This window comes from Nomascus leucogenys, chromosome 1a (genome assembly GCF_006542625.1).
Source record: "Nomascus leucogenys isolate Asia chromosome 1a, Asia_NLE_v1, whole genome shotgun sequence".
NCBI lineage: Eukaryota > Metazoa > Chordata > Mammalia > Primates > Hylobatidae > Nomascus > Nomascus leucogenys.
In genome coordinates this window covers 38373121-38398926 of record NC_044381.1, presented here as the reverse complement: position 1 = coordinate 38398926, position 25806 = coordinate 38373121, and the positions used below count along the sequence as shown (strand labels likewise).

The 25806-nt window shown below is 34.7% G+C and overlaps 1 protein-coding gene across 4 annotated transcripts in view; it reads left to right on the top strand.

Moving 5' to 3' along the window:
• Positions 1-25806, top strand: part of ERCC6L2 (ERCC excision repair 6 like 2) — a 158844-nt gene that overhangs the window by 3623 nt on the left and 129415 nt on the right. For all 4 annotated transcript variants that reach the window (XM_030799801.1, XM_030799859.1, XM_030799767.1 and 1 more), the window contains exons 2-3: positions 816-1240; positions 17757-17879. In XM_030799801.1, coding sequence (XP_030655661.1) covers positions 816-1240; positions 17757-17879 — 548 coding nt within the window. The remainder of the gene's footprint in view (positions 1-815; positions 1241-17756; positions 17880-25806) is intronic.

Genomic DNA, 25806 nt, shown 5'->3' with positions numbered 1-25806 from the left:
CTGTACAGTTAGTCACAGAATAAGTTCATAGAGAGGTAATACTCTTTAAAGAATAATAGGATCTTAGCAGAAAGAGATCTTAGAATTCATCTCTTAAAATAAATATTCAAAACCCAGAAGAGAAAAAGCTGTGACATCACTGTAGTTGAATTGGAGGTTCCCATGGTTAGCTGTATAAAAGCAGTGGTTAAAGTAAAGGTTTAGAGGCAGCAATATTGCAGTGAAAAGAAACAGCTGTTTCTAGAGAAAGGCAATGGAATAACTGTAAAAAAGCAGACAGATGAACCACAAAGCATTGCTGTCCAGAGGATTTTAGTTTACTCATTACCAAGTCCTATTCACGATTACTCTACCATATCATGAAATATATGTGTGTGTATATATGTTCATGAGTCAGCAAGAATATTTTAGTCAGTGGTTCTCAACCCTGGGTGTGCGTCAGAGTGATCTTTTGAATTCAACAATAACAACCAAACAAAACAATAAAACCAGATGCCTGTGACCCCTATCCACTGAATAAGAATCACTAGAGGTGGTGTCTAAGAATGTATATTTTTAAACTCCAGGGGAGATGATGACACATAGGCAGGGTAAGAACCAGTGGAAATAAAGTATGTACCCTTTATTCTGTTTATTATAGGAGAATATCTGAAAATCTATTTTCAAAAAATATCTATACATGTTATAATTTATCTTGTTCCAGTTTTTTGGAAAAGGCATTTATGTGAGGTATATATTGTTTCTCACAGCTGTGGATAAATGAGGTGTTACTTTATAAGCTAGCTTTGGAAACTTTATTTTCTTTATTCTTGCAGACATATGGCATCCAGGAGAAAGATGTCTTGCCCCTTTTCCAGATAATGGAAAACTTTGTGAAGCAAGCATAAAATCTATCACAGCGGATGAAAATGGCAAGTCATTTGCAGTCGTCTTATATTCAGATTTTCAAGAAAGGAAAATACCTCTTAAACAGCTTCAAGAAGTAAAATTTGTTAAAGATTGCCCTAGGAGTCTTATATTTGATGATGAAGATTTGGAAAAACCTTATTTCCCAAACCGAAAATTTCCATCATCTTCTGTTGCTTTTAAATTATCTGACGATGGAGACTCTATTCCTTATACCATCAATAGGTATTTGAGAGACTACCAAAGAGAAGGAGCCCGGTTTCTTTATGGACACTACATCCATGGAAGAGGGTGCATTCTGGGTGATGACATGGGACTTGGAAAAACAGTACAGGTATTTATTTTAATTATGTTATAACAGTAAAGTCACTTTACTGTGTACATGAGTGGATACTATATGTAAATCTTTATTTGTACTGCTGTTATGATAGCTATTTTGTGTGTTCGTGTGTATGTTTGTGTTTGTCTCACCAACTAGATAGTGAAGTCCTCAAAGCTGAGGACAGTGTCTCAGTTATTTTATCATTCTTCAGTACCTATGAAATATTTTATTCCAAAATAATGTTTTGGTACCACTTGGTTTGATTTTACCTTTGGTAATACTGGTACTAAGAAATCAATATATTTGAAGTCATTTAACTTTCTTAATACTTTGTGGAAGGAAAGCGTTCTAATGTTTGTTATGCTGCGTAGCATGGTTAAATTGTTCCTGTAGGCCTTTTGTGCATATTGTTTGAAGTTTATCATGTTAGAAGTTTCTTAATCTGGAATCCCTGGGTCACTAGCAGTTCTGTTTGAGAACTTTAGAGAGACTTCAAAATTCCCTAAAATGTGTACTAGAATTTGTACACATACATACTTTCCTAAAGAGGGGATTTGTTGTAGTTAATCTGTTTCTGTATAACAAATTATGCTAAATTTAGCAGCTTAAAACAATATTCATGTATTGTCTCACAGTTTCTGTGGGTCGGGAATCCAGCTGCCGCCTAGCCTGGTCCTCTAGCTTTGCCTCTCACAGGGCTGCAGTCATCTCAAGGTGGCTGGGGAAGATTCACTTCCTAGCCCACCTGTTTTTTGGCAGGATTCAGTTCCTTGTGGGTTCTTGGCCTCAGTTTCTTGTGAGCTGTTGGCTGGAGGCCTCCTTTGCTTCCTTGACACATGGGCCTCTTCATGGGGCATCTCACACAAGGTAGCTTGCTTCATAAAAGGAGAGCAAGTAGGAGGGCAAGAGACAGCACTAGTAAAACAGAAGTCATGGTCTTTGGTGATGTAATAACACAAGAGACATCCCCTCACTTTTGTCATATTCTCACTAGAAGCAAGTTGCTAGGTCCAGCCAGAACTCAAGGGAAGGAGATTAAACAGGACTGGGAATATGAAGAGGTGGGTATTATTGGGAGTCCTGTCAGAAGCTGCCTACTACAGGGTCTTTAGCTTTCCTTAGATTTTCAAAGAGGTTTGTGATCCAAGAATAAGAGTTTTGAATCTAGATTTTATACTAAACAATCACTTTAGATTTTTAGGAGTGCGTGCCTAGTTTGTGATTAAGTTATTCTGCTTCCTTTCTTATAATTGAGTTTAACTTATTTTCTTCTTCATATTACCTCCATTAGTTATTGGAACTCAAAGGTAAGAGGAAAACTAAATTTAACATTTATAAATAGCCAAATTTCAGGCACCAATGATGGAATAAGGAAAAATAAAAGAAAAAAAATAGCCAAATAATGCTACTGTGTGTAAAGGTCTGGTGTGAAAAACTAGGCTAAAATAAAGTCTTTCAATAATCGTATTACCATTAACCATACTTTATGTTCCTTCAAGCCTAGGCAGTGCAGATAGTTTAGACCTGCACACTGGACATGCTAAATGATTGTTTGTGGAATAAATGAATTTGCCTTCTCCATTTATTCCACAATCATTTAGCACGTCGGCCTGTAGGTGGAGGATAGACAGCAAGAATAAAGAAAAGAGCCTTCAAGAAACTACCACTGAAACTGACCCAACAGTCCCACAGACAGTTTTGTTCGTTTGTTTGTTTTGGGATAAACATAGAAATTGACCCTTCTGGTCCTAAAGCTTTAAACTTGTATTTGTTTTATCTGAGTTCCTTCCTCAGGAAAGGACCCCCAGGCCTCTCAAAAAGTATCAAAGAACTGAAACTCACCAGATCATAGAATTCAGACAGTGAGACACCAGGCCTGTCATTCATCAGATTACTTCCTTAGCCCTCCCAAGTTCCTGTTTTCCCATACATTGTTACATTTCTTCCCTGCTGTAAAAACTCTTAATTTTAATCAGGGAGATGGATTTGAGACTGATCCTTGGCTACAGTGCCTGATTAAAGCATTTTTCCTTGGCAATACATGTTGTCTCAGTGATTGGCTGACTGTATGGTGAGTAGCAGGTCTTAGACCGAACCCGTGGTGTTTCAGTAATGCCATCTGTGACCAAGATTACAGATGAGTACTAGAGGAAAATTAATTAATTAATTAAAGCCCTGCTGTAACTTTTCACATATACTTTTACTGTTTTTGCCTGTGGTAGAATGTTTGTTAATACAATTCTTTGATTAGCCAGTGCATGTTCATCTTCAAAATAAACATGAGGCTGGGTTTGGTGGTTCACGCCTGTAATCCCAGCACTTTGGGAGGCCGAGGCGGGCGGATCACGAGGTGAAGAGATCGAGACCATCCTGACCAACATGGTGAAACCCCATCTCTACTAAAAATACAAAAATTAGCTGGGCATGGTGGCCCACGCATGTAGTCCCAGCTACTTGGGAGGCCAAGGCAGGAGAATCTCTTGAGCCTGGGAGGCAGAGGTTGCAGTGAGCCGAGATTGTGCCACTGCACACCAGCCTGGCAACAGAGTGAGACTCTGTCTCACACACAAGAAGAAACGTGAGGGTACTACATACCAAAAGTGATCTGTTTAGGAACCACCATCCTGCAACTTAAATACAATTCGAATTCAAATTCTTTTGCACATTGTAGTCTCAAATTTGAAGGCTGTCTTTCATCTCTGAGGCCCATGTTACAAAGAAATTTATTTTACAGTTCATAGGATTATTTTTAAAGGAGCCGATTTTACTGCAGAATTTTCTATTACCTGATACACTGTAATCATGAAAGGACTTGGAGATGTTGTGGTACATGCTGTTAATGTGCTGTGCAAGTTTTTGAGGGAGCACCGTCTGAAGATTAGGAAATGGTTTCTGTACTAATTTTGATACTCAGCTGGATTTGTCTGATGCTTGGGAACCTAGTTCTCTGGTTATTGTTGTTATAACTCAGGGAATAATTTCTACATAGATAGGTGGTTTGAAAGACCCATTTAAGATAGAGCTTCTATAGATAGATAAAGCTTTTATAGATATAAGCCGGTTGAAGAAATATGAATGATTACTGTGTTAACTAAAATTTCAGAATGTAGTAAAATTAATTGATAATGAAAATAGACCATTGACATTTACTGTTTGAGCTATAGTTTTATCTTATTTTCTTCTTTTTTGTTCCTGTTTCTTGATTTCATCCACTAAATTTCCCCCTTTTTATATTCTAATTTGGCCATGATATGAAATTGAAGTCTTTTTAAAGCTTGTTTTACATACCAAATAAAGTTTCCTTCCCTCATTTCAAATTTAAAAGTAGGTGAATTTAATATTTTACATTCTACAGGGGATGAGAATTGAAAAATGTCCATTTGTTCTAGTGACATAGAAATCATTGATATGCTGAGCAAGAGCCATTTTGCTGGAGCTTTCAGACACAAGCCATAATGGAGTAGGTGAAGACATGGACATAGAACGTATATTTACCTCTTTAAGAAATATGGCTTTGAAAGGGAATAAAAGTGACCTAGTAGTAGCTGAAGAGAGAGATGAAAATTTGAGGGGGTTTCTTTTTTGTTTGTTTTGTGTTGTTTGGGGGTAGGGAAGACCTGAGTATTTTTAAAGTGAATTGGAAGGACAGATCTGGTGAAGAGGGCACAGATGAATATGCAACATATGTAATGATATGCCCACATACATACATATACTTCTGTGAACACACACACAAACATACATATGCAAAAAATAGAGTCACATAGTAACTACTATCTTATAAGCAGATTGAAGATTTTTTTTGTCAAAGATTATGAACTAATTTTTCCCAAATATCTTCTGACATTTTTCTAAAATATTAGAAGGGTTAAAAGAATGGTACAATGAGAAGCCATATTCTCACCACTTAGATCTGTTAATATTTCATTATACATGGTTTTGTAATATCCATCCATCTTTTGTTGCATTTTAAAGTAGCAGACATTAATACATTTTATCCCACATACACATATCCAAGAAAAGATCATCACAGCCAAGATGATGAACATATCTATCACTCCCAGATTTCCTCATGTCCATTGTGGCCTTGATATGTTAAACACCATGCAGTTCATCACCTGCTATTTTTGGTTTTAGTGGGACTGAAAAATTAAAGATACTTAAGGAAATTTGAATACAAAATCCAAGATTTTTATGACTATCTCCCAATATTTCACAGGATTTTCACATCTGATTCAACAGGTAACTTGAAAATTAATCCCTTTGTACATTTACGTGATAATTAGCTAGTATAAGTACAATAATTTCAACTGGAGTATACAAGTTTGGGAACCTGACCTTTGGTAATCAGACCACTCAGTGATAGGAAAAGAAGGTGAGTGGGTGCTTACCATGGAGTAGTGGTTCTCTCAAGTGGATCTTTGGGTCAGCAGCATCAGTGTCACCTGGGAGCTTGTTAGGATTGTAAATTCCGGGGTCTCACTGCAGACATACTGAATTGTGAACTCGGGGGGAGTAGGAGAGGACAGCAATCTGTGTTTTAACAGATGCTTCAGGTAATTCCGAGGCCCACTTAAGTTTGAGAGCCTTTGCTCAGACGGTATGTTTTTCAGAGGGGATAGAAAACTTTGATTAATCTGGTGAGTTCAGTGAACATTGATTAAGGGATGTTTAGTCTATGTGAATCTTTTTTTTTTGTTCTTGTTTTGTTTTTTTGAGATGGGGGTCTCACTCTGTCATTCAGAGTGGAGTACAATAGTGAGATCTCGGCTCACTGCAACCTCCGCCTCGGGGGCCCAAGCGATCCTCCCACCTCAGCCTCCCAAGTAGCTGGGACCATAGTTGCTCACCACCATGCCCAGCTAATTTTTTGTATTTTTGGTAGAGATGGGGTTTTCCCGAGTTGCCCAGGCTGGTCTTGAACTCCTGAGCTCAAGTGATCTGCCTGCCTTGACCTCTCAAAGTGCTGGGATTACAGGCAGGAACTACTGTGCCTGGCCTCTGTGTGAATATTTATACATAGGATGATGACCATTTCATAGTTAAAAAAAAGATACTTTTAGAAATGGAAATGATATTAGAGATAATTTTGTTCAGCTTTTTAACTTAGTACGTAAAACAGGCACAGGAATGACTTCCCTATCTAGGGTCAGGCACAGAAGTAATAATTTTCATTTCTATTCTAGAACTCTTATTTTTTTCCTCTTCTGTCATACACTGCCGTCTTCTTTTGACTTAATAATACAGTTAATTAAAAGCCTTTTACTCAACTTTTAACCATTTGTTCAATTGGTTGACATTTAATAAGTACTCACTCTGGGCCAGGCACTGTGATTGGCACTGAAGAGCCAATATAAATATAAATGCATATGATACCTACTGTGATGGTTACTACTGAGTGTCAACTTGATTGGATTGAAGGATACAAAGTATTGATCTAGGGCGTGTCTGTGAGGGTGATGCCAAAAGAGATTAACATTTGAGTCAGTGGGCTGGGAAAGACAGACCCATCCTTAATCTGGTGGGCACAGTCTTATCGGCTGCCAGTGTGGCTAGAATGTAAGCAGGCAGAAAAATGTGAAAAGAGAGACTGGCCTAGCCTCCCAGCCTGCATCTTTCTCCCATGCTGGATGCTTCCTGTTCTTGAACGTCGGACTCAAGTTCTTCAGTTTTGCAACTCGGACTGGCTGTCCTTGCTCTTCAGCCTGCAGACATGCTATTGTGGCACTTCGTGATTGTGTGAGATAATACTTAATATAACTCCCCATATATCTCTATTCCATTAGTTCTGTCCCTCTAGAGAACCCTGAGTAATACACCTACCTTACAGAGTTCACAAAAGAGTAATAAAAGGAAATGAGGCCAAGAGTCATCATCTAGTCTGGTAAGTGGGTTGGAGGGGAGAAACAAGCCTGCCTGGGGGTGTCAAAGAAGACTCCACAGAGAAATTGGTGTTTTCATACTTTGCTTTTGGAAACCCACCAAACTTTGAGTTTTGAATTGAGTTTTAATGAATTTTATTTTTTACTGAAGGCATAGCTCTAATATAGTATTTGAAAGGTTTATCACAAGAGAAGAGCTCAAATTCATTGAATCAAAATAATTTAGTTTTTAATCGTAATGCGGTAATTAGCTTTTACAGACGCCAAAGTCTTAAGGACTACTATTAAGCAGATGCAGTAATATGTCTTACCATATTTATTTTCTCATCTGCTATGCAAAGAAGATAATAGTACTTTTTGAGTAGCAGAGATAGAATTTTGCAAAGCATGAAGACATTCTTTGAATTTTTGTTTCTATATTATTAGATATTACATTATTGAAAATGTCATTACTGAAGGCTGTCATATTAAAAAGATGTATAGTAAACCTCACTCTTGAGAGAAATGGGATTGCTGATAATTAAAGCTTTCTTAGGTTATTTTCAGTACCTTTTTTGGATAATAAGATCTTCAGTAGATTCAAAACTACACTAAAATATGAAGGTTCTTGGGATCTCAAGTCATGTTATTCACTCAGGAATATAGTAATAAAGAGAAAAATAATATCGTCTTTTTTTCGTTCATTGAGAAAATGCTATAATATCCAGTGTGGAAGGTTGATTAGCCCCCAGATCCCTGAGCCCTTTTAAGCAGAAACAAAAATGTACTAGTATTTCACAGATAAAATTGTATTTCTTGTTTTGGCATGTAGTTCTGATTTTAGGGGAGAACTTTGTAAAGATAAGTGAGCTAGACCCCATTTCAAAACAGCACTTTGTGTTTTGTTTTTGTTTTTTTTTTTCTTCAAAGCGAGCAAAAATCATACTTTTGAAGTGTGGTTCTGAACCACTCTCTCTGTACCTTTGTATCTCCCAGGGAGTTGAAAAATAAGGTAGTAGACATTTTTTTCTTTTTTGTCCTATAAGAAATAGACAATTTTTGCTATGCCTTCCTTTGTTCTGGTCTAAGGGAAGATTTGTTGCCCTTTTTCCCAGCCTCAGATTTACTCAGTATGTCATGAGCTGACTGTGTGAGGAAAGATGACTTATAAAACTGTTGGCTTGACAGAGTTTAGAAAGGAATGCGTGTAAAAACAGAAGGCTTTCCCAGAGTTGTATTTCATTTCTGAAATGCAATTTTTGGCCTTTCACTATTCTAGAGGTGACTGATTTAAATACTTGTTTTTGTTCTTTTCATCTATAAGCAATTTTAGAACTATTCCACAATAAAACATGTTCTGGCTTTTTCTTTGCAGATAAGTTTTGTAAACCTTCATTGTAAATTTGTCTTTAGTCTTCTGTGAATTAATATTTTGATAGACCTCTACTGGACCACTATAGTGTGATAAGATGGCTAGATCTCCACCCAAAATACGTATTTCCTTTGCCTTCTTAAGAGTTTGGGCTAGCTGACAGAGACTGCATTTCCCAGATCTCCTTGCATGTCAGTGGAGCTTGTGACTGGGTTCTGCCAGCAGAAATAAGGGTAGAAGTGATGAGTGCCGTTTGTAGTCCTGGTCTGTAAAATCCACCTGTGCTGTTCTTCACATCCTCCCTTCCCTATCTTTTGTATATTGACACTTTACTGCTAGCATTGCCATAATACCTATTAGTATATTTTAATTAATATAATTAATATATAGCTATGAGTTTGTTAGTGGTTTTAGCTAGCTTCTCCAGTTAGTTTGTATTCTCAACTAAAGTTTATTACTATTTCAACTTAAATTTTGGGGGGGTGGGTGGATGAGTAGTGTTAAGAGGTAGTGTAGATGATTTAAATGAGATACAAAGATTTTTAAAAATCATTAGTGGATTTAGTGAATTAAGTAAAGCTAATCTATACTTAGAGTTTATAAATTTAGCTGCCATCTATGAAATATCTTCCAAAGATCTGAGATTCTTAAACACAAGATACATTTCACATATCTTTGTTTTAGAGAATTTGACAAAGTTAGAATTAAGATTGTATATCACCTTGGATAGATGAGCAAATTGAACTATGAATTTGCACAATTAGGAATATAATTTTCCTATAATGAAACAATCCGTGGTGAGTTAAGTGCAAATCAGTGGATTAGATCTTATATTACCTCATTTAAATTGTTATGGTATCTAATAGGTATCTCTTTTGTCTTTTCAGTAGCCTTTGAGGACCAGTGGCCTAAAATTAAAGAGTGTATCTATCAATATATATGTGTGTGTGTGTGTACATGTGTGTATCTTTAATTCTTTAATTAAGGTACACTTAAACTGTAAAATGCACAGATCTCAGGTATATTACTTAATGAGCTTTGACAAATGTCTATGTCTGTGTAACTAATATGCTAATCAAAATATAGGACAATTCCATTACCCTAAAAAGTTTTTTCATGCCCCTTTCCAGTCAATATGCCAATTACCTATACTTTTAGTTATAAATTTTCTGTGATCAGTGTTAAGTTATATTCCAAAAGGTAGTCAGAACCCAAAATGTTATGCTTTTTTACACCATCAAAGAATTCAGTAAATTCTAATATTAGGTGATGTATTTTTAAATAGAAAACATAACTTTAAAAATATTTATAAAATGAAAATTGTGAACATGCATCAAAGATCTTTTACTTAGGTGGTGTTAACAATATTTAAATTGTCCAGTGCCTAAACTCAGTTATTTGTGGAGTATCCTTTCTCTTTAATTTATGTTCTACATCAGCCAGTTTGCTCCCATTAATCTCTCACTGGATTCTTTAGTAACTGTTTATTTTCTGTTCATCTGTCTACTTTTTTCTCAACCATGCTCCTTCAGCACATGTCCTAACTACCTCTTCCCTGCCACCCCAAATCAGCTTGATTTCACACTACTGAATTATAGAAATAGCCTTTCATCTAGACTATTCCAGCATCTAGAAATAGCCTTTCATCTAGACTATTCCAGCGTCTTGGTATTTAGTAGGTAATAAATATTTTTTTATTGAATGCGTTAGTGAATTTTAAGTTGAATTGGGTAACATTATGGTTCTATGGTTATAACTTATATTGTCTATATTTGCCAGGCTCTATGATAAACATTTTCCATTAAACATTCATGTTAATTATTCTTGCCTCTATTTAATTGGTGAAAATATTAAAATTTATAGAAAGGTTATGTAAATTGCCCAATGTCACATAGCTAGTATGAAACTGGTTGGTCAGACACCAAAGGCTTTATGATAAGTCCTGCAAATTGACATGCAAAGTTTGTTAGAATATTTTAAAACTTAGGACAAGTTTTAACCATGCTATTTTTCATTTTTTTATAATATTTTAGACAACATAATTTGCAAAAGCTACTTTGTTTATTATATACAAGATCATATGCAAGAAACAAAGCCTTCTACCTTAAGGAATGATGCCAGAAAAATAGCTAATGTGTTTTTGTTTTTTGAGACAGTGTCTTGCTCTTTTGCCCAGGCTGTAGTGCAGTGGTGCAGTGTTGGCTCACTGCAGCCTTGACCTCCTGGGCTCAAGTGATCCTCCCACCTCAGCCTCCCACGTAGCTGGGACTACAGATGCACATTACCAGGCCTGGGTAATTTTTGTATTTTTTGTAGAGGTGGGATTTCACCATGTTGCCCAGGCTGGCCTTAAACTCCTGAGCTTGCCCACTTCTGCCTCCCAAAGTGCTGGGATTAAAAATAGCTACTGTTTGCCTGTAATCCCAGCACTTTGGGAGGCTGAGGTGGGCAGATCACCAGAGGTCGGGAGTTCAAGACCAGCCTGACCAACATGGAGAAACCCTGTCTCTACTAAAAATACAAAATTAGCTGGGCATGGTGGCGCATGCCTGTAATCCCAGCTAACTCAGGAGGTTGAGGCAGGAGAATCACTTGGATGCGGGAGGCGGAGGTTGTGGTGAGTCAAGATCGTGCCATTGCACTCCAGCCTGGGCAACAGGAATGTAACTCTGTTTCAAAAAAAAGTTCCTGTTAATTGAATCATTGATATTTACTGACTTGACACTTTACATACATACTTTGTAACTTTTTTCTAGAATAAAAATAATTCTGATTACACTGTAATACACAAACACATTCTTACAAAAATGCAAGCTGTAATTTTTAAATTGAGGTTAAGTCCACACAACATTAATTCATTATTTAAAATGATTAATTGAGTGCGTTTAATGCATTCAGAATGTTGTGCAACTCCCTCCTCTTTCTAGTTTCTGGATTGTTTCCACTTTTAGTTATTATGAATAATGCTTCTGTAAACATTTGTGTACAAACATTTCTCTTGTATGTATTCCTAGAATTGGAATTACTGGGTTTTATGGTAATTCAGTGTTTTTTTTTTTTTTTTTTTTTGAGGAACTGCAATACTATTTTCCACAATGGCTAAAACATTTTACGTTCCTACCAACAATTGTCCAGGTTTCCTATGCCTCCGCATCATTGCCAACACTTGTTATTTTTTGTTTTTCTTCATTATAGCCATCCTGCTATGTGTTAAGTGGTATTTCATTACCATTTCGATTTGCATTTCTGTAATGGCCAATGATGTTGAACATCTTTTCTTGTGCTTTTTTGGCCCTTTGTATATCTTTAGAGAAAGAAATATATATTTAAGTATTTTGCCTGTTTTTAAATTTCATTGTCTTTATTGTTGAGTTGTAAGAATCTTTATATATTTTGGATACTAATCCCTCATCAGATATATGATTTGCAAATATTTTCTCCCATTCTGTAGTTGTCTTTTTATTTTCTTGTTATTTTACTTTGATGCGCGAAAGTTAAGTTTTATGAAGTCCAATCTGTTTTTTTATTTGGTTGAACAAGTTATAATTTTAATGTATATGTAAATAAATTTAAAAAATAGGACTGTTATTTCCATACTTTATTCTACTTGTTTTTTTCACTTAAACATGGGTCTTGGAGATCTTTTTATGTTGGTACATAAAGATTGTCCCGATTCATTAATTAATAAATTACTGCATACTATAGATTATATGTTCTGTAACTTACTTTACCATTCCTCTAGGGACCTAGGGAGAAGGATTTTTGGGTTGTTGCCTATTTTAGGAAATAACAAATAGTGAATATCTGTAGGATAGAATTCTAAGAGTATTTCTCTGTAGGATAGATTCCTAAAAGTCAAGTTTCTGGGTGAAGTGTATAAATTTTTTTTTTTTTTTTTTTTTTTTTGTTCGAGGCAAGGTCCTGCTCCCTCGCCCAGGCTGGAGCGCAGTGGTGATCTCGACTCATTGCAACATCTGCCTCCTGGTTCAAGTGATTCTCATGCCTCAGCCTCCCAAGTAGCTGGGATTTTAGGTGTGTGCCACCACACCTGGCTAATTTTTGTATTTTTAGTAGAAGCAGGGTTTCACCATGTTGGCCAGGCTGATCTCGGACTCCTGACCTCAAGTGATCCACCCACCTAGACCTCCCAAAGTGCTGGGATTATAGGTGTGAACCACTGTGCCCAGCCAGATGTGTCTATTTCTTTTAATCTGCTAGTTTTACCTTCATATATTTTGAAGCTCTGTTATTAGGGTTACAAACCTTTATGGTTGTTATATCTTCCTGATGAATTGACTATTTTCTTACTATGAAATGTCCCTTGTAGACAGCTCTTTTATTCATTCTGACAATCTCTGATATTTAATTGGAATATTTAGTTCATTTACATTTAATGTTAATTCTTATGTTTGGATTTGGATATAACATTTCTGTTCATTCAGAAACAGTCTGATTTGCCTTTTGAGTTGATATGATATTTTTTAGAATTTTATTTTAATTTTTCTATTGACTTTTTATCTATACTTCTTTGCTTTTTATTTTTAGTGGTTGCTCTAATGATAAAATATACATTCTCAACTTTTTGCAGTGTACCTAATAATGTACTGCTTCAGATAAAATATGTTTCTTGTAAATAGGTCATTCTATTCTCATTTTAAGGAATCTAAGTGTTAGGAATGCTAAGCGTAATGCCTAAGATACCTAGCTGATAACTACCTAATACCTAAATTTCAAAGGTTAGACCAAACTCATATTTGCAGAATATACCCAGTTTGGTTTTGGTATCTATTATTTCCTTTTTTAAATTTCTGTGTTCTGCGTGCTAATATTTTGTTTAAGAGTTTGGCTTCTATATGAGTAAGAGAAATTGGCTTGTAAATTTACTGTATTATAGTGGTCTTGTTAGGTTTTCTTATCAAAGTTATGCTGAACTCATAAAACGAGGTGAGAATATTTTCCCCTTTTTCTAAACCCTGAAAGGGTCTGTTACAGATTGGCATTACATTTTTCTTAAGCATTAGGTAGAATTTGTTGGTGAAACTATCTAGCCCTTAACTTTCTTTGTGGAAGGTTTATAATTACATATTCAGGTTTATTTCATGGTTTTATGAGTATGTAAATTTCCTTTTCTTATGTCGGTTTTTGATAAGTTCTATTTCTACATTTCCTCTAAATTTTTACATTTATTGGCAAAGCATTATTATGGGTTATACATATTTTTTGTTTGCCTTTTCTCTTCTATTTTTTCTTCAATAATTTTGCCAGGGGTTTATTTAAAAAATTCTTTCAAAGGATGATCATTTGGCATTGTTGATCATTTTCATTGTATGCTTTAGTAATTTCTGCTTGTGTTAAATTTTCTGTTATTTTCATAGGTTTTTTAGATAGATTCTTTGATAACTGAGTAATAGTCCCTCTTCTTTCCTAATACAGATGCTCCTTGACTTACAGTGGGGTTAAGTCCCCATAAACCCATTGTAAGTTGAAAATATTGTAGTTGAAAACACATTCAATACATCTAACCTACTGAACATTACAGCTTAGCCTATCCTACCTTAAACATGCTCAGAACACTTACATTAGCATATAGTTGGGCAAAATCATCTAACACAATGCCTGTTTCATACTAAAGTGTTGAATCTCATATAGTTTATTGAATATTTTGCTAAAAGTGAAAAACAATGATTGTATGGGTACTTGATTTACAGTTCTACTGAATGCATATTATTTTTACACCATTGTAAATTGAAAAATTTGCAAGTTGAACTATCATAAGTTGGGGAATGTCTGTAATATTCATTTAAGTCTCTAAGGTACAGCTTTAGCCATATTCTATAAATTTAACATGTATTGTTACCCATTATTTAATTCAAATATTTTATAATTTATATTGAGAGTTGTTTGAACTCTGTTCCTTACTGTCCAAACATTTGGAGATTTTCTGCTTATATTTTTGTTATTTTTAGTTTCTTGTATTGTGATCAAAGAACATATTCTGTATGGTTTCTGTCTACTGAAATGTATTGAGACTTCTGTGGCCTGGCATATGTCAACCTTTTTTTTTTTTTTTTGAGACGGAGTTTCACTCTTGTTGCCCAAGCTGGAGTGCAATGGCGCGGTCTTGGCTCACCGCAACCTCTGCCTCCTGGGTTCAAGTGATTCTCCTGCCTCAGCCTTCTGAGTAGCTGGGATTACAGGCACACACCACCATGCCCAGCTAATTTTTTATATTTTTAGTAGAAACGGGATTTCACCATGTTAGCCAGGCTGGTTTCGAACTCCTGACCTCAGGTGATCCGCCCGCCTCAGCCTCCCAAAATGCTGGGATTACAGGCATGAGCCACTGCACCAGGCCCCATATGTCAACTTTGGTAAATATTTCATGGGTACTTAAAATGAAACTGCTTTGCAGTAGTGTGCAGTGTTCTAGCAAATATTCGTTAGGTCAAGGTTGACAATCATGTTATTAAAAGTCTTCTGTATCTTTACTGATTATTTTGTTCTTGCTGAGTTATTTTAAAATCTACCATTGTGCTTGTGGATTTGTCTGCTTTTATTTCAGTAAGTTTTTCTTTATTGATACATTTAGACTTCTTAAAATTTCCAAGTGAACTAATTTTATTATCAATATTAAGTTAAAGTGTGCCTGTTTAATTTCTTAATGCTTTTTTGCCTCAGCATCTTTATCTGATATGAATATAGCTATATCAATTTTCTTTGATTTTTGTTTACATGGTCTGTCATTTTTATTTTCTAATTAGAATTTTTATCCCTTTTTTTAGAAGTTTTTCTTGTAAATGGCAAGGAAATATGTTTTATTTGGACAGTCTTTATCTTTGTTTAGACAGTTTAGTCCATTTCCATATAATGTACTTTCTAATATATTTGGATTTAAAATATAATATATATTAGTATTTTACTGTTTGCTTTTTATTTATTCCATGTCATGTTTTTCTCACTTTTTTTGTGTCCTTTTGGATAGATTGTTTCCTATTACTTTATTATCCCCTTTTATTAGGTACACATTCTTTTATTCTTCTGTTAATGGTTACCCTAGAGATTACAACAGATACCATTGATTTATCGTAATCTAACGTAAATTAGTACTTTAATTTCTTCACTACAGCATAGTGACCTCAGAATATTATCACTACACTTGTGCTCCTTCTGACTCATATACATTTGTTGTCATAGCTTTTTTTTTTGTTGAGAGAGTCTTGCTCTATCCCCCAGGCTGGAGTGTAGTGGCGTGACACCTCGGTTCACTGCAAGCTCCACCTCCCAGGTTCACACCATTCTCCTGCCTCAGCCTCCTGAGTAGCTGGGACTACAGGCGCCCGCCACCGCACCCGGCTAATTTTTTGTATTTTCAGTAGAGACGGGGTTTCACCATGTTAGCCAGGATGGTCTTGATCTCCTGACCTCGTGATCCACCCGCCTTGGCCTCCCAAAGTGCTGGGATTACAGGCTGTGGTAGCTTTTAATCTGTTACTTGATTTCAGCCAAACTTTTTTATTGTTTCGTAATGTCAATCAATATACATATATATTTTGTATATATTTACCATTTTTGTTGCTCTTAATTTTTCCCTGTGTCACCAATCTTCTAACTAGAGTCATTTTCCTTGTACCTGAAAACATTCTTTAGTTAGTTTCTTTTGTGTGGTGCTTTTGGTGATGAATTGGCTCACTTTTTGGTTGTCTGAAAATCTTTACCCTTCATTCTTGAATATCATCCATAGGTACAAAAATATAGGTTGCTTTTATTATCACTTTGAAAATATTCTGTTGTATAGTATCTTCCATTCTTTTTCCTGCAAGGTCAGCTACTTGTCTATTTGTGTTTTTTTAATTTTTTTTTTTTTATTTTGAGACAATGTCTTGCTGTGTGGCCCAGGCTGGAGTGCAGTGGTGCAATCATGGCCCACTGCAGCCTCATTCTCCTGGGTTCAAGCAATCCTCCTACTTCAGCTTTCCAGGTAGCTAGTGATACAAGCATGAGCCACCGTGTGCCCAGCTGATTTTTCTAATTTTTGTAGAGATGGGGTTTTGCCATGTTGCCCAGGCTGGTCTCGAATTCCTGGGCTAAAATGATCTGCCTGCCTTGGCCTCCCAAAGTGCTGGGATTACATGGGTGAGCCACCATGGCCAGACCAGTTGTTGCTTTTTTGTAGGTGATCTGTTGTTTTTTTTCTGGCTGCTTTTAACAAATATTTTGCTGTCTCAAGTTGTTTCAGTGAAGCACCTGCTTGTGGTTTTTTGTTAGTTTGTTTTTGGTTTTCATTTTGTTTTGGTTTTGGTTCTTAGAAGATCTTGAATCTGTGGCTTGATTTTTAAAATCAGTTAAGTTTTCAGCTTTTATTTCTTCAGATACTTCTGTATCATTTATTTTCTTCTATCATTTGGGATTCAGATTATAGGTATCCACACCCTTGTTAAGTATACTTTTTTCCATACTTTTTCTAATTCTTGCATAGTTTTTTGTTTTATATAGTTTTTCTTCTTATTTATTTTCGTAAGGTAATGATCAATTATTTTCTTCCATATGGATACCTCATATGCCTTTCTTCCCAATCTTTAAAACAACCCTGCCAAAATTATTTTTTGCCATTTTTACAGATATTATTCAGAGAGGTTAACTCTTTTGCCCAAGTTAACAGAGCAGCCAAGCAATCAGAGCTAACATTTGAATCAAAGTCGACTCAGTTCAGTATTTCTTGCTCTAGTTTATTATATGAGGTTATGGTTCCTTTTTTCTGTCCGTCTGTTTTTCTCACTTGATTTTTGGAGGTGAGCTGTTATTCAAAATGTTGTATACATTAATGAATTAGTCTGTCTTAAAATAACATTTTGCCATTTCACCTATATTTATTAGATAAATAGAAGTGTACAAACTTATGGGCCAAATATTATCCTCCTTAAGGAGTTTATTTTCTACATGGAAACAAGAATGTATACAGTTTATTCTAATAGAGGATATGAAGAGATAGTTTCCATGGTTAGAAACAAATAAGAAGGTAGTGTCTCAAGTGATGGAATTAAGAAAGAATTCATTGGGTAGGTAGAGGTTATGAAAAGATGGTAATGTGAGGATTTTTGTTTGTTTGTTTACAAGGGTGAAAAACAGTTTGTTATTACAAATAAAGAAAATCAGTACTAATATTTCATGTTCTATTTTCCCCCCAACAAATCTCTTTGTACATACTTTGTCACTAATTGAATAGTCATGTAAGCAGTGAAATTTTGTACGTCAGGTTACATTATACACAGTGATTGAAAAAGTCTTTTTTCCCCAGGTTATTTCATTTCTGGCTGCAGTTTTGCATAAAAAGGGAACTCGTGAGGATATTGAAAATAACATGCCAGAGTTTTTACTAAGAAGTATGAAAAAGGAACCCCCTTCTTCTACAGCAAAAAAGGTAAAATGTCTAGACAATGTATATTCTACTCATGATGCTGGTATTACAGAAGCATATAGAAATATTTAAATCTCACACATTAAAATGTATTAGTATAAATTTTAAAACCTAAGAATTTAAAGATGTTATTAAAATATTTGTTTTATAGGCCTAATTTTTGAAAGATTACCAATTTTATTCCCAAGTTAAATTTGATTGACTGTCATAATGGCAAAACAGAATTTCAGCTTGGTTTTGCTTTGGGATTTTAATCTGTTGGTTGGCTGGATTTACATGATTTACTTAGGTTGATTTGTTAAACTTACAGAATGTGTATGTAAAGTTAATTGAAACCTTCATTATATTGTTTTTTATTTATGTGAGAATGAAAAGGCAATAGTTACAGATATTGGTAACAAAAGTGTGTCATTGACTTATTTCAAGTTGCCTAGCTAATTGCATCCAAAAAATATGAAATAAGTTCTACCAATACAGGAAAGTTGGAATCAGACAGACAAGTAGGTCTGTGCTTATTTCTCTCTCTGCCCATATGACTGTGAATGCTATTCATATCCATACTTCAGTTTTCTCCTTCATAAATGTATGTTTATAGATATGTTATATATGATTCTTACAAAAAGATTTCTAATAAAGCAATGAAATATAAAAAAGTATATTATACTTACATGTCTTTTTAAAAATATTATCCTCAGCCTCCAGGAAAGCAGATAAGAATAAAAATGAAGTGATTTTATGAAATCTTTTATTATATTTGGTAATGAACTACTTACCGCAAGTTTTAAAACACTCTTTTATACAAGTCTTATATACAAGATTGCTGAGAAGTCCAGGTTTACTCTTGTCTATCATAAAGACCATTTCAATGTTAACTTTTCAGAACTACTGGCTTAAGATATTATAATTGCTATCATTTTAAATTCTCTGAATTTTTCAATAGAATAGATGCATCCTGAAGAGAATAATGGTTCTTAATGTATTTTAAGTATTCAATAGCTCAAGTACTGTTTTTAGCTCTGGATTCAGTTGTTCCCTGGTTCTAAATGTCACTACAGAGCCTATATATATCTTTTTTATGCCACTGTGACAGCAGATAGAAGAGAGAACAAAAGAGGTAAAAGTAATATTTTAAATATATTAAAATACTTAAAGATATTTAAAATATTATAGAACAAGAATGGGCCAGGCGCAGTGATTCATGCCTGTAATCCTAGTACTTTGGGAGGCTAAGGAAGGCGAATTGCTTGAGCCCAGGAGTTAAAGACCAGCTTGGGCAACATGTCAAAACCTCTTCCCTACTAAAAATACAGAAAATTAGTCAGATGTGGTGGTGTGTGCCAGTAGTCCCAGGTACGTCGGAGGCTGAAGTGGGAGGATCACCAGAGCCTGGAGAGGTTGAGGCTGCGTTGAGCCATGTTTGCACCACTGCACTCCAGCCAGGGCAATAAAGTGAGACCCCTGTCTCAAAAAAAAAGAAGAATGAAAGAAAAGAAAGTTAACAAAGATACTCATTTGATAATGTGGTAAAATATGCTTATAATAGTTATCTCAGTTGACTCAAGTTCTTCTCCTTCTTTCCTTTCTTTTCTTTTTCTTTCTCTTTATATATATGTATGTGTGTGTGTATGTATGCATATGCGATGTATCATATCTCACACACACACACACACACACACACACACACATACCTATACAGTTGTCCCTTGGTATCCATGTGGGATTGGTTCCAGGACTTCTCTTGGGTACCAAAATGTGTGGATTCTCAAGTCCTTGATATAAAATAGTGTGTTTGCATATAACCTGTTATCCTCCCATATACTTTAAATCATCTGTGGTTTACTTAGTGCAATGTAAAGTCTACATAAATAGCTTTTATATTGCATTGTTTAGGAAATAATGACAAGGTCTGCATACATGTTTAGTGCAGATGGAATTTTTTAGTATTTCAATTTGTAGTTAGTTGAATCCACTGATATGAAACCCACAGATATGGAGGAACAACTGTAAATTCCTTATAATAATGTACATTGCTATGTACCTTCTTCAGTTGATTTCTTAATTTATTTATTTTCAGTCTTTTTGTATTCTAATAAATTACCTTAAAGCTATAAGTGTTCCTTTGGGGCAGGCATGGTTGCTCACACCTGTAATCCCAGCACTTTGGGAGGCTGACGCGGGAGGATCGCCCAGGAGTTAGACCCGCCTCAGCACCATAAGAAGATCCTGTCTTTACAGAAAATAAAATAAAACAATTAGCCAGGCGTGGTAGTGTGTGTGTCTATGGTCTCAGCTACTGGGGAGGCTGAGGTGAGAGAATCGCATGAACCCGGGAGTTCTAGGCTGCAGTGAGCCGTGATCATGCCACTGCACTCCCGCCTGGGCAACAGAGAAGACCCTGTCTCAAAAAAAAAGTTCCTTTCAGTACTCCTTTGTCTGTGTTCTATAGTTTTTAATATGTAGTTTTTTCATTAGTCTTTTCTAAATTATCTGTGGCCCTAATTTTTATTCTCTTTTACCCAAGTACTATTTAAAAGAGAAGTTTTAAAATTTCCAAGTGCATAGCTATTGTTAGGGCTCAGGATGATCGGAGGGCTGAACCCTTTCTGACAAGTTCTAGTTTTGTTGCATCAGATAACAGCCTTGATATTTTTTTGTCATTACATCCATGGATCAGTTTTTGTGCTTTGATGTTGTGCATTGTGTAGTCTCTGTTGTTTTAAAATGTTACTTATATTGTGCATTCTTTGTAATCATGGTCACATGGTTTTATATATTTCTATTTAATCATGTTTATTAATTGCATTGTTAAATGTTTAATAGTGTTATTTTCTTTTTGTCTGAGCAGTTGGATCTGGAAAGAAATATGTTAAATTTTCTTGTTACGACTTTCAGTTTATTTCTCTTTGTGTTCATACCAACTTTTGCTTAACGTCTTCAGTTAATTCTTCAGAGGCCAGGTGTGGTGGTTTGTGCCTGTAGTCCCAGCTACTCAGGAGGCTGAGGTAGGAGGATCACTTGAGCTCAGGAGATTGAGGCTGCAGTGAGCCATGATTGTGCCACTGCACTCCAGCTTGGGTGACAGAGTGGGATGCTGTCTCAGAAAAAAAAAAATTCTTCAGTAAATTTTATGTGTTTGTATATTGCTCTCACACTTGATTATTCATAGGCTTATCTGCCTATAGAATTTTAAGTTCAAAATTTTCTTTTATAATGACAAAACATTATCTTCTGTCATTCCATATTGCAGATGAGAGTTCAATGTCAACCCAACTTTTTTCCTTGGAAAGGATTTTTTTTTTAATTGTTTGGAAGTATTAAGGACTTTTTTAATTGGTGAAATTGGGAAATTTCCATGAGCCCTAACACTCACCATAGAATTCTTCCAAATAAGTTTTGCTTTAGAAAATATATATACAGTACTTTATTCAGGGAAAGTTGCATACTGATGCTGGAATCAGTTTCTTTGATGACTGGTGTAACTTTTCCTTCTTAAAATTACTTGGCCATTATTTTTCTTGACTCAGTCTTTCCAACTACCTTAGCTGTTTTGTTGAGTTTTGTTTTGCTTGTCGTTTTTAGGTTCCTTCTGGGAAAAGTAAATTTTTTAGTGGGGGAGGGCAGGGGGAATTTTCGCTTTCAGAGGTGTAGGGCGGATTGCTCAGTTCTTCAGGTGTGCCAGTTCTCATCTGCTCCTGCGCTGTTCTGACCTGCTGGTACTGTCCTTCCAGGCATTCTGCCACTATTATGGATTTATTATGTTTGTTCTTTTGTTTCACTGGCATCAACACAAACGTGTTGAGTTAGTCATTTGAACTGGAATTTAGAGTTTTTAATGGCATCACCGGTGACATTCTACAGTATTTCCCAGAAGTAAATACAACCAAAAATTACAGCTTTGAAAGTTTTAAAAGATAAATTTGTATTGGTTCATTTAAAACAATGTATGTTTTAAGAAGACAGTTTATGAAATGGAGAAGAAATCAGTTCTTTTGTATTTATTATGCTAATGCCAGAATTACAATTGAATTCTGAAAAATTAATGTTGAAGCTTGTTGAAGAAAGCCCTTTAATGAACTGAGTGTTACAAATTAAGGAGTGGTGGGTCTAAGGTATGTGTGTGTGATAGGATACATCTCATATACATTTAAAAACTTTTCAAGGGTGAATAAATCATCTAAGAATGCATGAATGTTTTGTGCCAAGAATAAATTCTTAAAGGAAAAGACACAAGCTCTACATTTTAAACATTGATTTTTGGAATGGTTCTTTAGTGTAGGCTAAGTTTTGATTGAAATTCAATTTTTATGAATCATAATAAATTTATAAAATATTACTATCTTACATGATGAAGCTTTAGCAACTCTAAAATTCATAATTAATGCAAAAGAGGAGGACTTTTGTAGCAATCACAATACCAGCATCGGAAGCAATTTCAATGACAATTTAACAAAAATATTTTATAATTATTTTATTTACTATACACTATTTTTTTAGTTTTTCATATGTACCAAGAGGATTATGTTGCACATGATGCTACCGTGAGCAGCCTTATGCATATACCTTGACAACTTTTGCAATAACTGTAGGATAAATTCTTAGTACTGGAATTGGATAGCGGGTAGAGCTGGATTTAGGGGATTACTTTTTGATAACTGGAGTTAAATTACCCCATATCCCCACGAGTGGTGTGTAAGAATGTCTGTTTCCACCTTTTCATTTGCACTAGGTATTAGCAAACATAAATTTGTGACTACCTGAGAGATTTAAAATTTTTATTTTGCTTAATTTACATTTCTTTATGAGTGAAGCTGTAGCATTTCAGATGTTTAAAAGCTATTTTTAAATCTAATTCTTGTTTTTAATCATAGTTCTTCATTAATAGTCCTTAGCAATATATCCTGGAATCTAATTTTTTGTTCATTATATATTTTGAAAATATTTCTTCCTCATGTAGAGTCAGCTTTGAATTTATTGATTTTTTAAAAATGTTTATGTAGTTACATGTATTGGTCTGTATAGTTTCTGGGTTTTATGTTTGCCTAGAAAAGCCTTTTGTACTCTAAATTTATAAATACATTCACTCATGATTCTTTTATAATATGTGTGATTTTATTTTATACCTTTATATCGTTGTTTCAGCTAGAATTTATTTTGCTGTAGGTGTCTAGTAACCCAATTTTATTTTCCTCAGTTGGTTAGCCAGTTATCTTAATGTCATTTGTTGAATAAGCCCGCTTTTCCACAGTGATTTGAAGGGCCACTTTGGTGTAAAATTAAACTCATTTCTATTTCTAGACATATTATTCTGTCCTAATTATTTGTTCATTTCTCTTCCAGTGCTAAACAGTTTTAGTTATTTTAGCTTTATAGTGTAATTTATTATTTGGTAGTTGCTCCTCAAGTTTTCTCAACTTAAGAAAAATAAATTTTCTCAAATTTCTCCTCAAAACCTATTGATATATTAGTTGATATTGTGTTGAATTTATAGTTAACTTTGCTTATCGTTTCCATTCTTATATTTCTTATTTACTTCTCTTTTTTAATTGCAAGAGTTGGTATTTATTGATCTGGTTTGTAACTTTGTTTTAATAGAATATCAAGTTTTGGCATAATGCCAAACTTTGGTACTGCATATAGTACTTAGAAAATAGAAGGTGTTCAATTGATGAGTGAATTAATAATTGAAACCACACATGTTAGTGCTAAGTTAGGACTAATAATGTATGTTTAGAGGACAGTGACAGTAGAGTTGAAACAGAGGTTCCACATGGGAAGAAGTGTGGTATCAAAATGAAAAATAAATTACACCTTTACAGAAAAATTACAGAATGTAAAATTGGAATCTTTGCTAGAAAACTCAAAGTACTAAAAAAAAATGTTTTGTATTTATCTCTACAATCTTAACTCTCTCAAAAATACCCAACATAGTTAATTATTTAATGCCAAAACTTGATATTCTATCAAAAATTAGGCTGTTTTTATACAAAGGACTTGGAAGAGCCCTTGACTACAGTGGATTCTAAACTGAAATTTCTATATATTAAATAACTGCAGCATACTGAAGGAAAAAATGATCAGCTATACACACAGTAGGGTGTAAATTAATTATGTTGGGTATTTTTGAGAGAGTTAAGGTTGTAGCGATAAATACAAGACTTTTTGTAGACCTTTGAGTTTTCTAGCAAAGATTCCAATTTTATGTTCTGTAATTTTTCTGTAAAGGTATAATTTATTTTTCATTTTAATATCACACTTCTTCCCATGTGGAACCTTTGTTTCAACTCTACTGTAATCTGTCACTGTCCTCTGAACATATATTATTATTCCTAATTTAGCATTGACATGTATGGTTTCATGTATTCATTCATCAGTTGCACACCTTCTATTTTCTAGGTACTATATGAAGTACTGAAGTTACAGTGGTAAATAAAGTTACACATCTCAAGGACATAGACTTTTTGATTGAAGGTGCTAACAGGATATGTCATGGTAGTTAAGAGTTTTAGAATTAGGCTGACCTGGGTTCAAATACTTACTTTGCTGCTTAATATCAGTATGACCTTGAGTGTGTTACTTAATATCTCTGCACCTCAGTTTCCTCATCTGTGTTTCTGGGTAAAGTCCCTGAATTAATTTCTGTAAACTACTTCTGAAGGCCTTGGCACACAGTAAGTGCTCAATAATTGTTATGTTATTATTAATACTATTACTACTTCTGCCACAAAAATTATCACACATTAATCTTTGAGTATCTCATCACAGTCCACACCACATCATTCTTCTATGCCGTAGTTCTTGAGCAATCAGATTTGATAGAAAACTCCTTAATAATTGAGCAAGATTTATTGAAAGATATAAATAATTCAGTATTCTCTAGTTGCACTATTTAACCTAGCTTCTGTTAATTTTAATATGTAAGCAAATGAATTTTAATTTTATTTGTGTTAATTTTATATTCAGTTTTATAAAATTGTATTTTAGCTTCAGAATAAGAATTATCACCCTTCCCCCATGTCTGCAGCAATACCACTCTGAACACACCACATCTCGTCTGATCTTGGAAGCTAAGCAGGGTTGGACCTGGTTAGTACTTGGATTAGAGGAATAGCTCCCAGAGTTGCTTTGTGTGTAGTGACTTAGCAGTTGGACGCTGCTTTCCATTTTATTGTTTTGGCATCATTTGCTTAAAAAAGACTTACTAAATGAAATATTATTTATTGGATTGTAGGAAATGCTAAGTTCTTATATACTTTCCCTGGACTCTGCATAATAGCATAACTCAGTTCTCTGACATCTTTCACTACCAAAATGAATTTTTGAACCAGTGTTTCACCTTTCATAATTTTGAAGACCAGTGTTTGTAAGAAATATCAAAAATTATGTTGCCACCTTAATTTTTAAACATCTTCTGGAATCTTAGGGCTGATGCCGGGACTTTTTAGATTCATTGGCACCTTTGATGAATGGCCTCTCAAGTGGAAAACTACTAAGAGTGCTCAGATGCAGTTTGCACCTAACATTGTCATCTCGTAATATACAAAAAAATCAAAGGGAGACACTGTAATTGGACTTAGTACTTGGAGGCCTAATTTCATATTTGAAAGTCAAAAATGGAGATCATAGGATTAACCTTTGTCCAAAGGGCAGACATACTTGAGATGAATCAAGTATAAGAAGTACTTACATATGCTTGATGATGGCTTGGGAAAAAGGAACTCTCACATTCAGCATGTTGATTTTCTTTCTTTTTCTTCTTTCTCTTTCCAAAACACAGTCACAAATTTGACTTTTTAGAGTTGACAAAAGGCCTAGATTAAATGTTTCACAGAAAACAGGGCAGAATTTAGAGCAGTATTGTATTATTTCTTGGTTAAACTGAATTTTTTCAGTATGTTTCATTGGTTCATTTCTGTCAAGTAGATCAAGTATA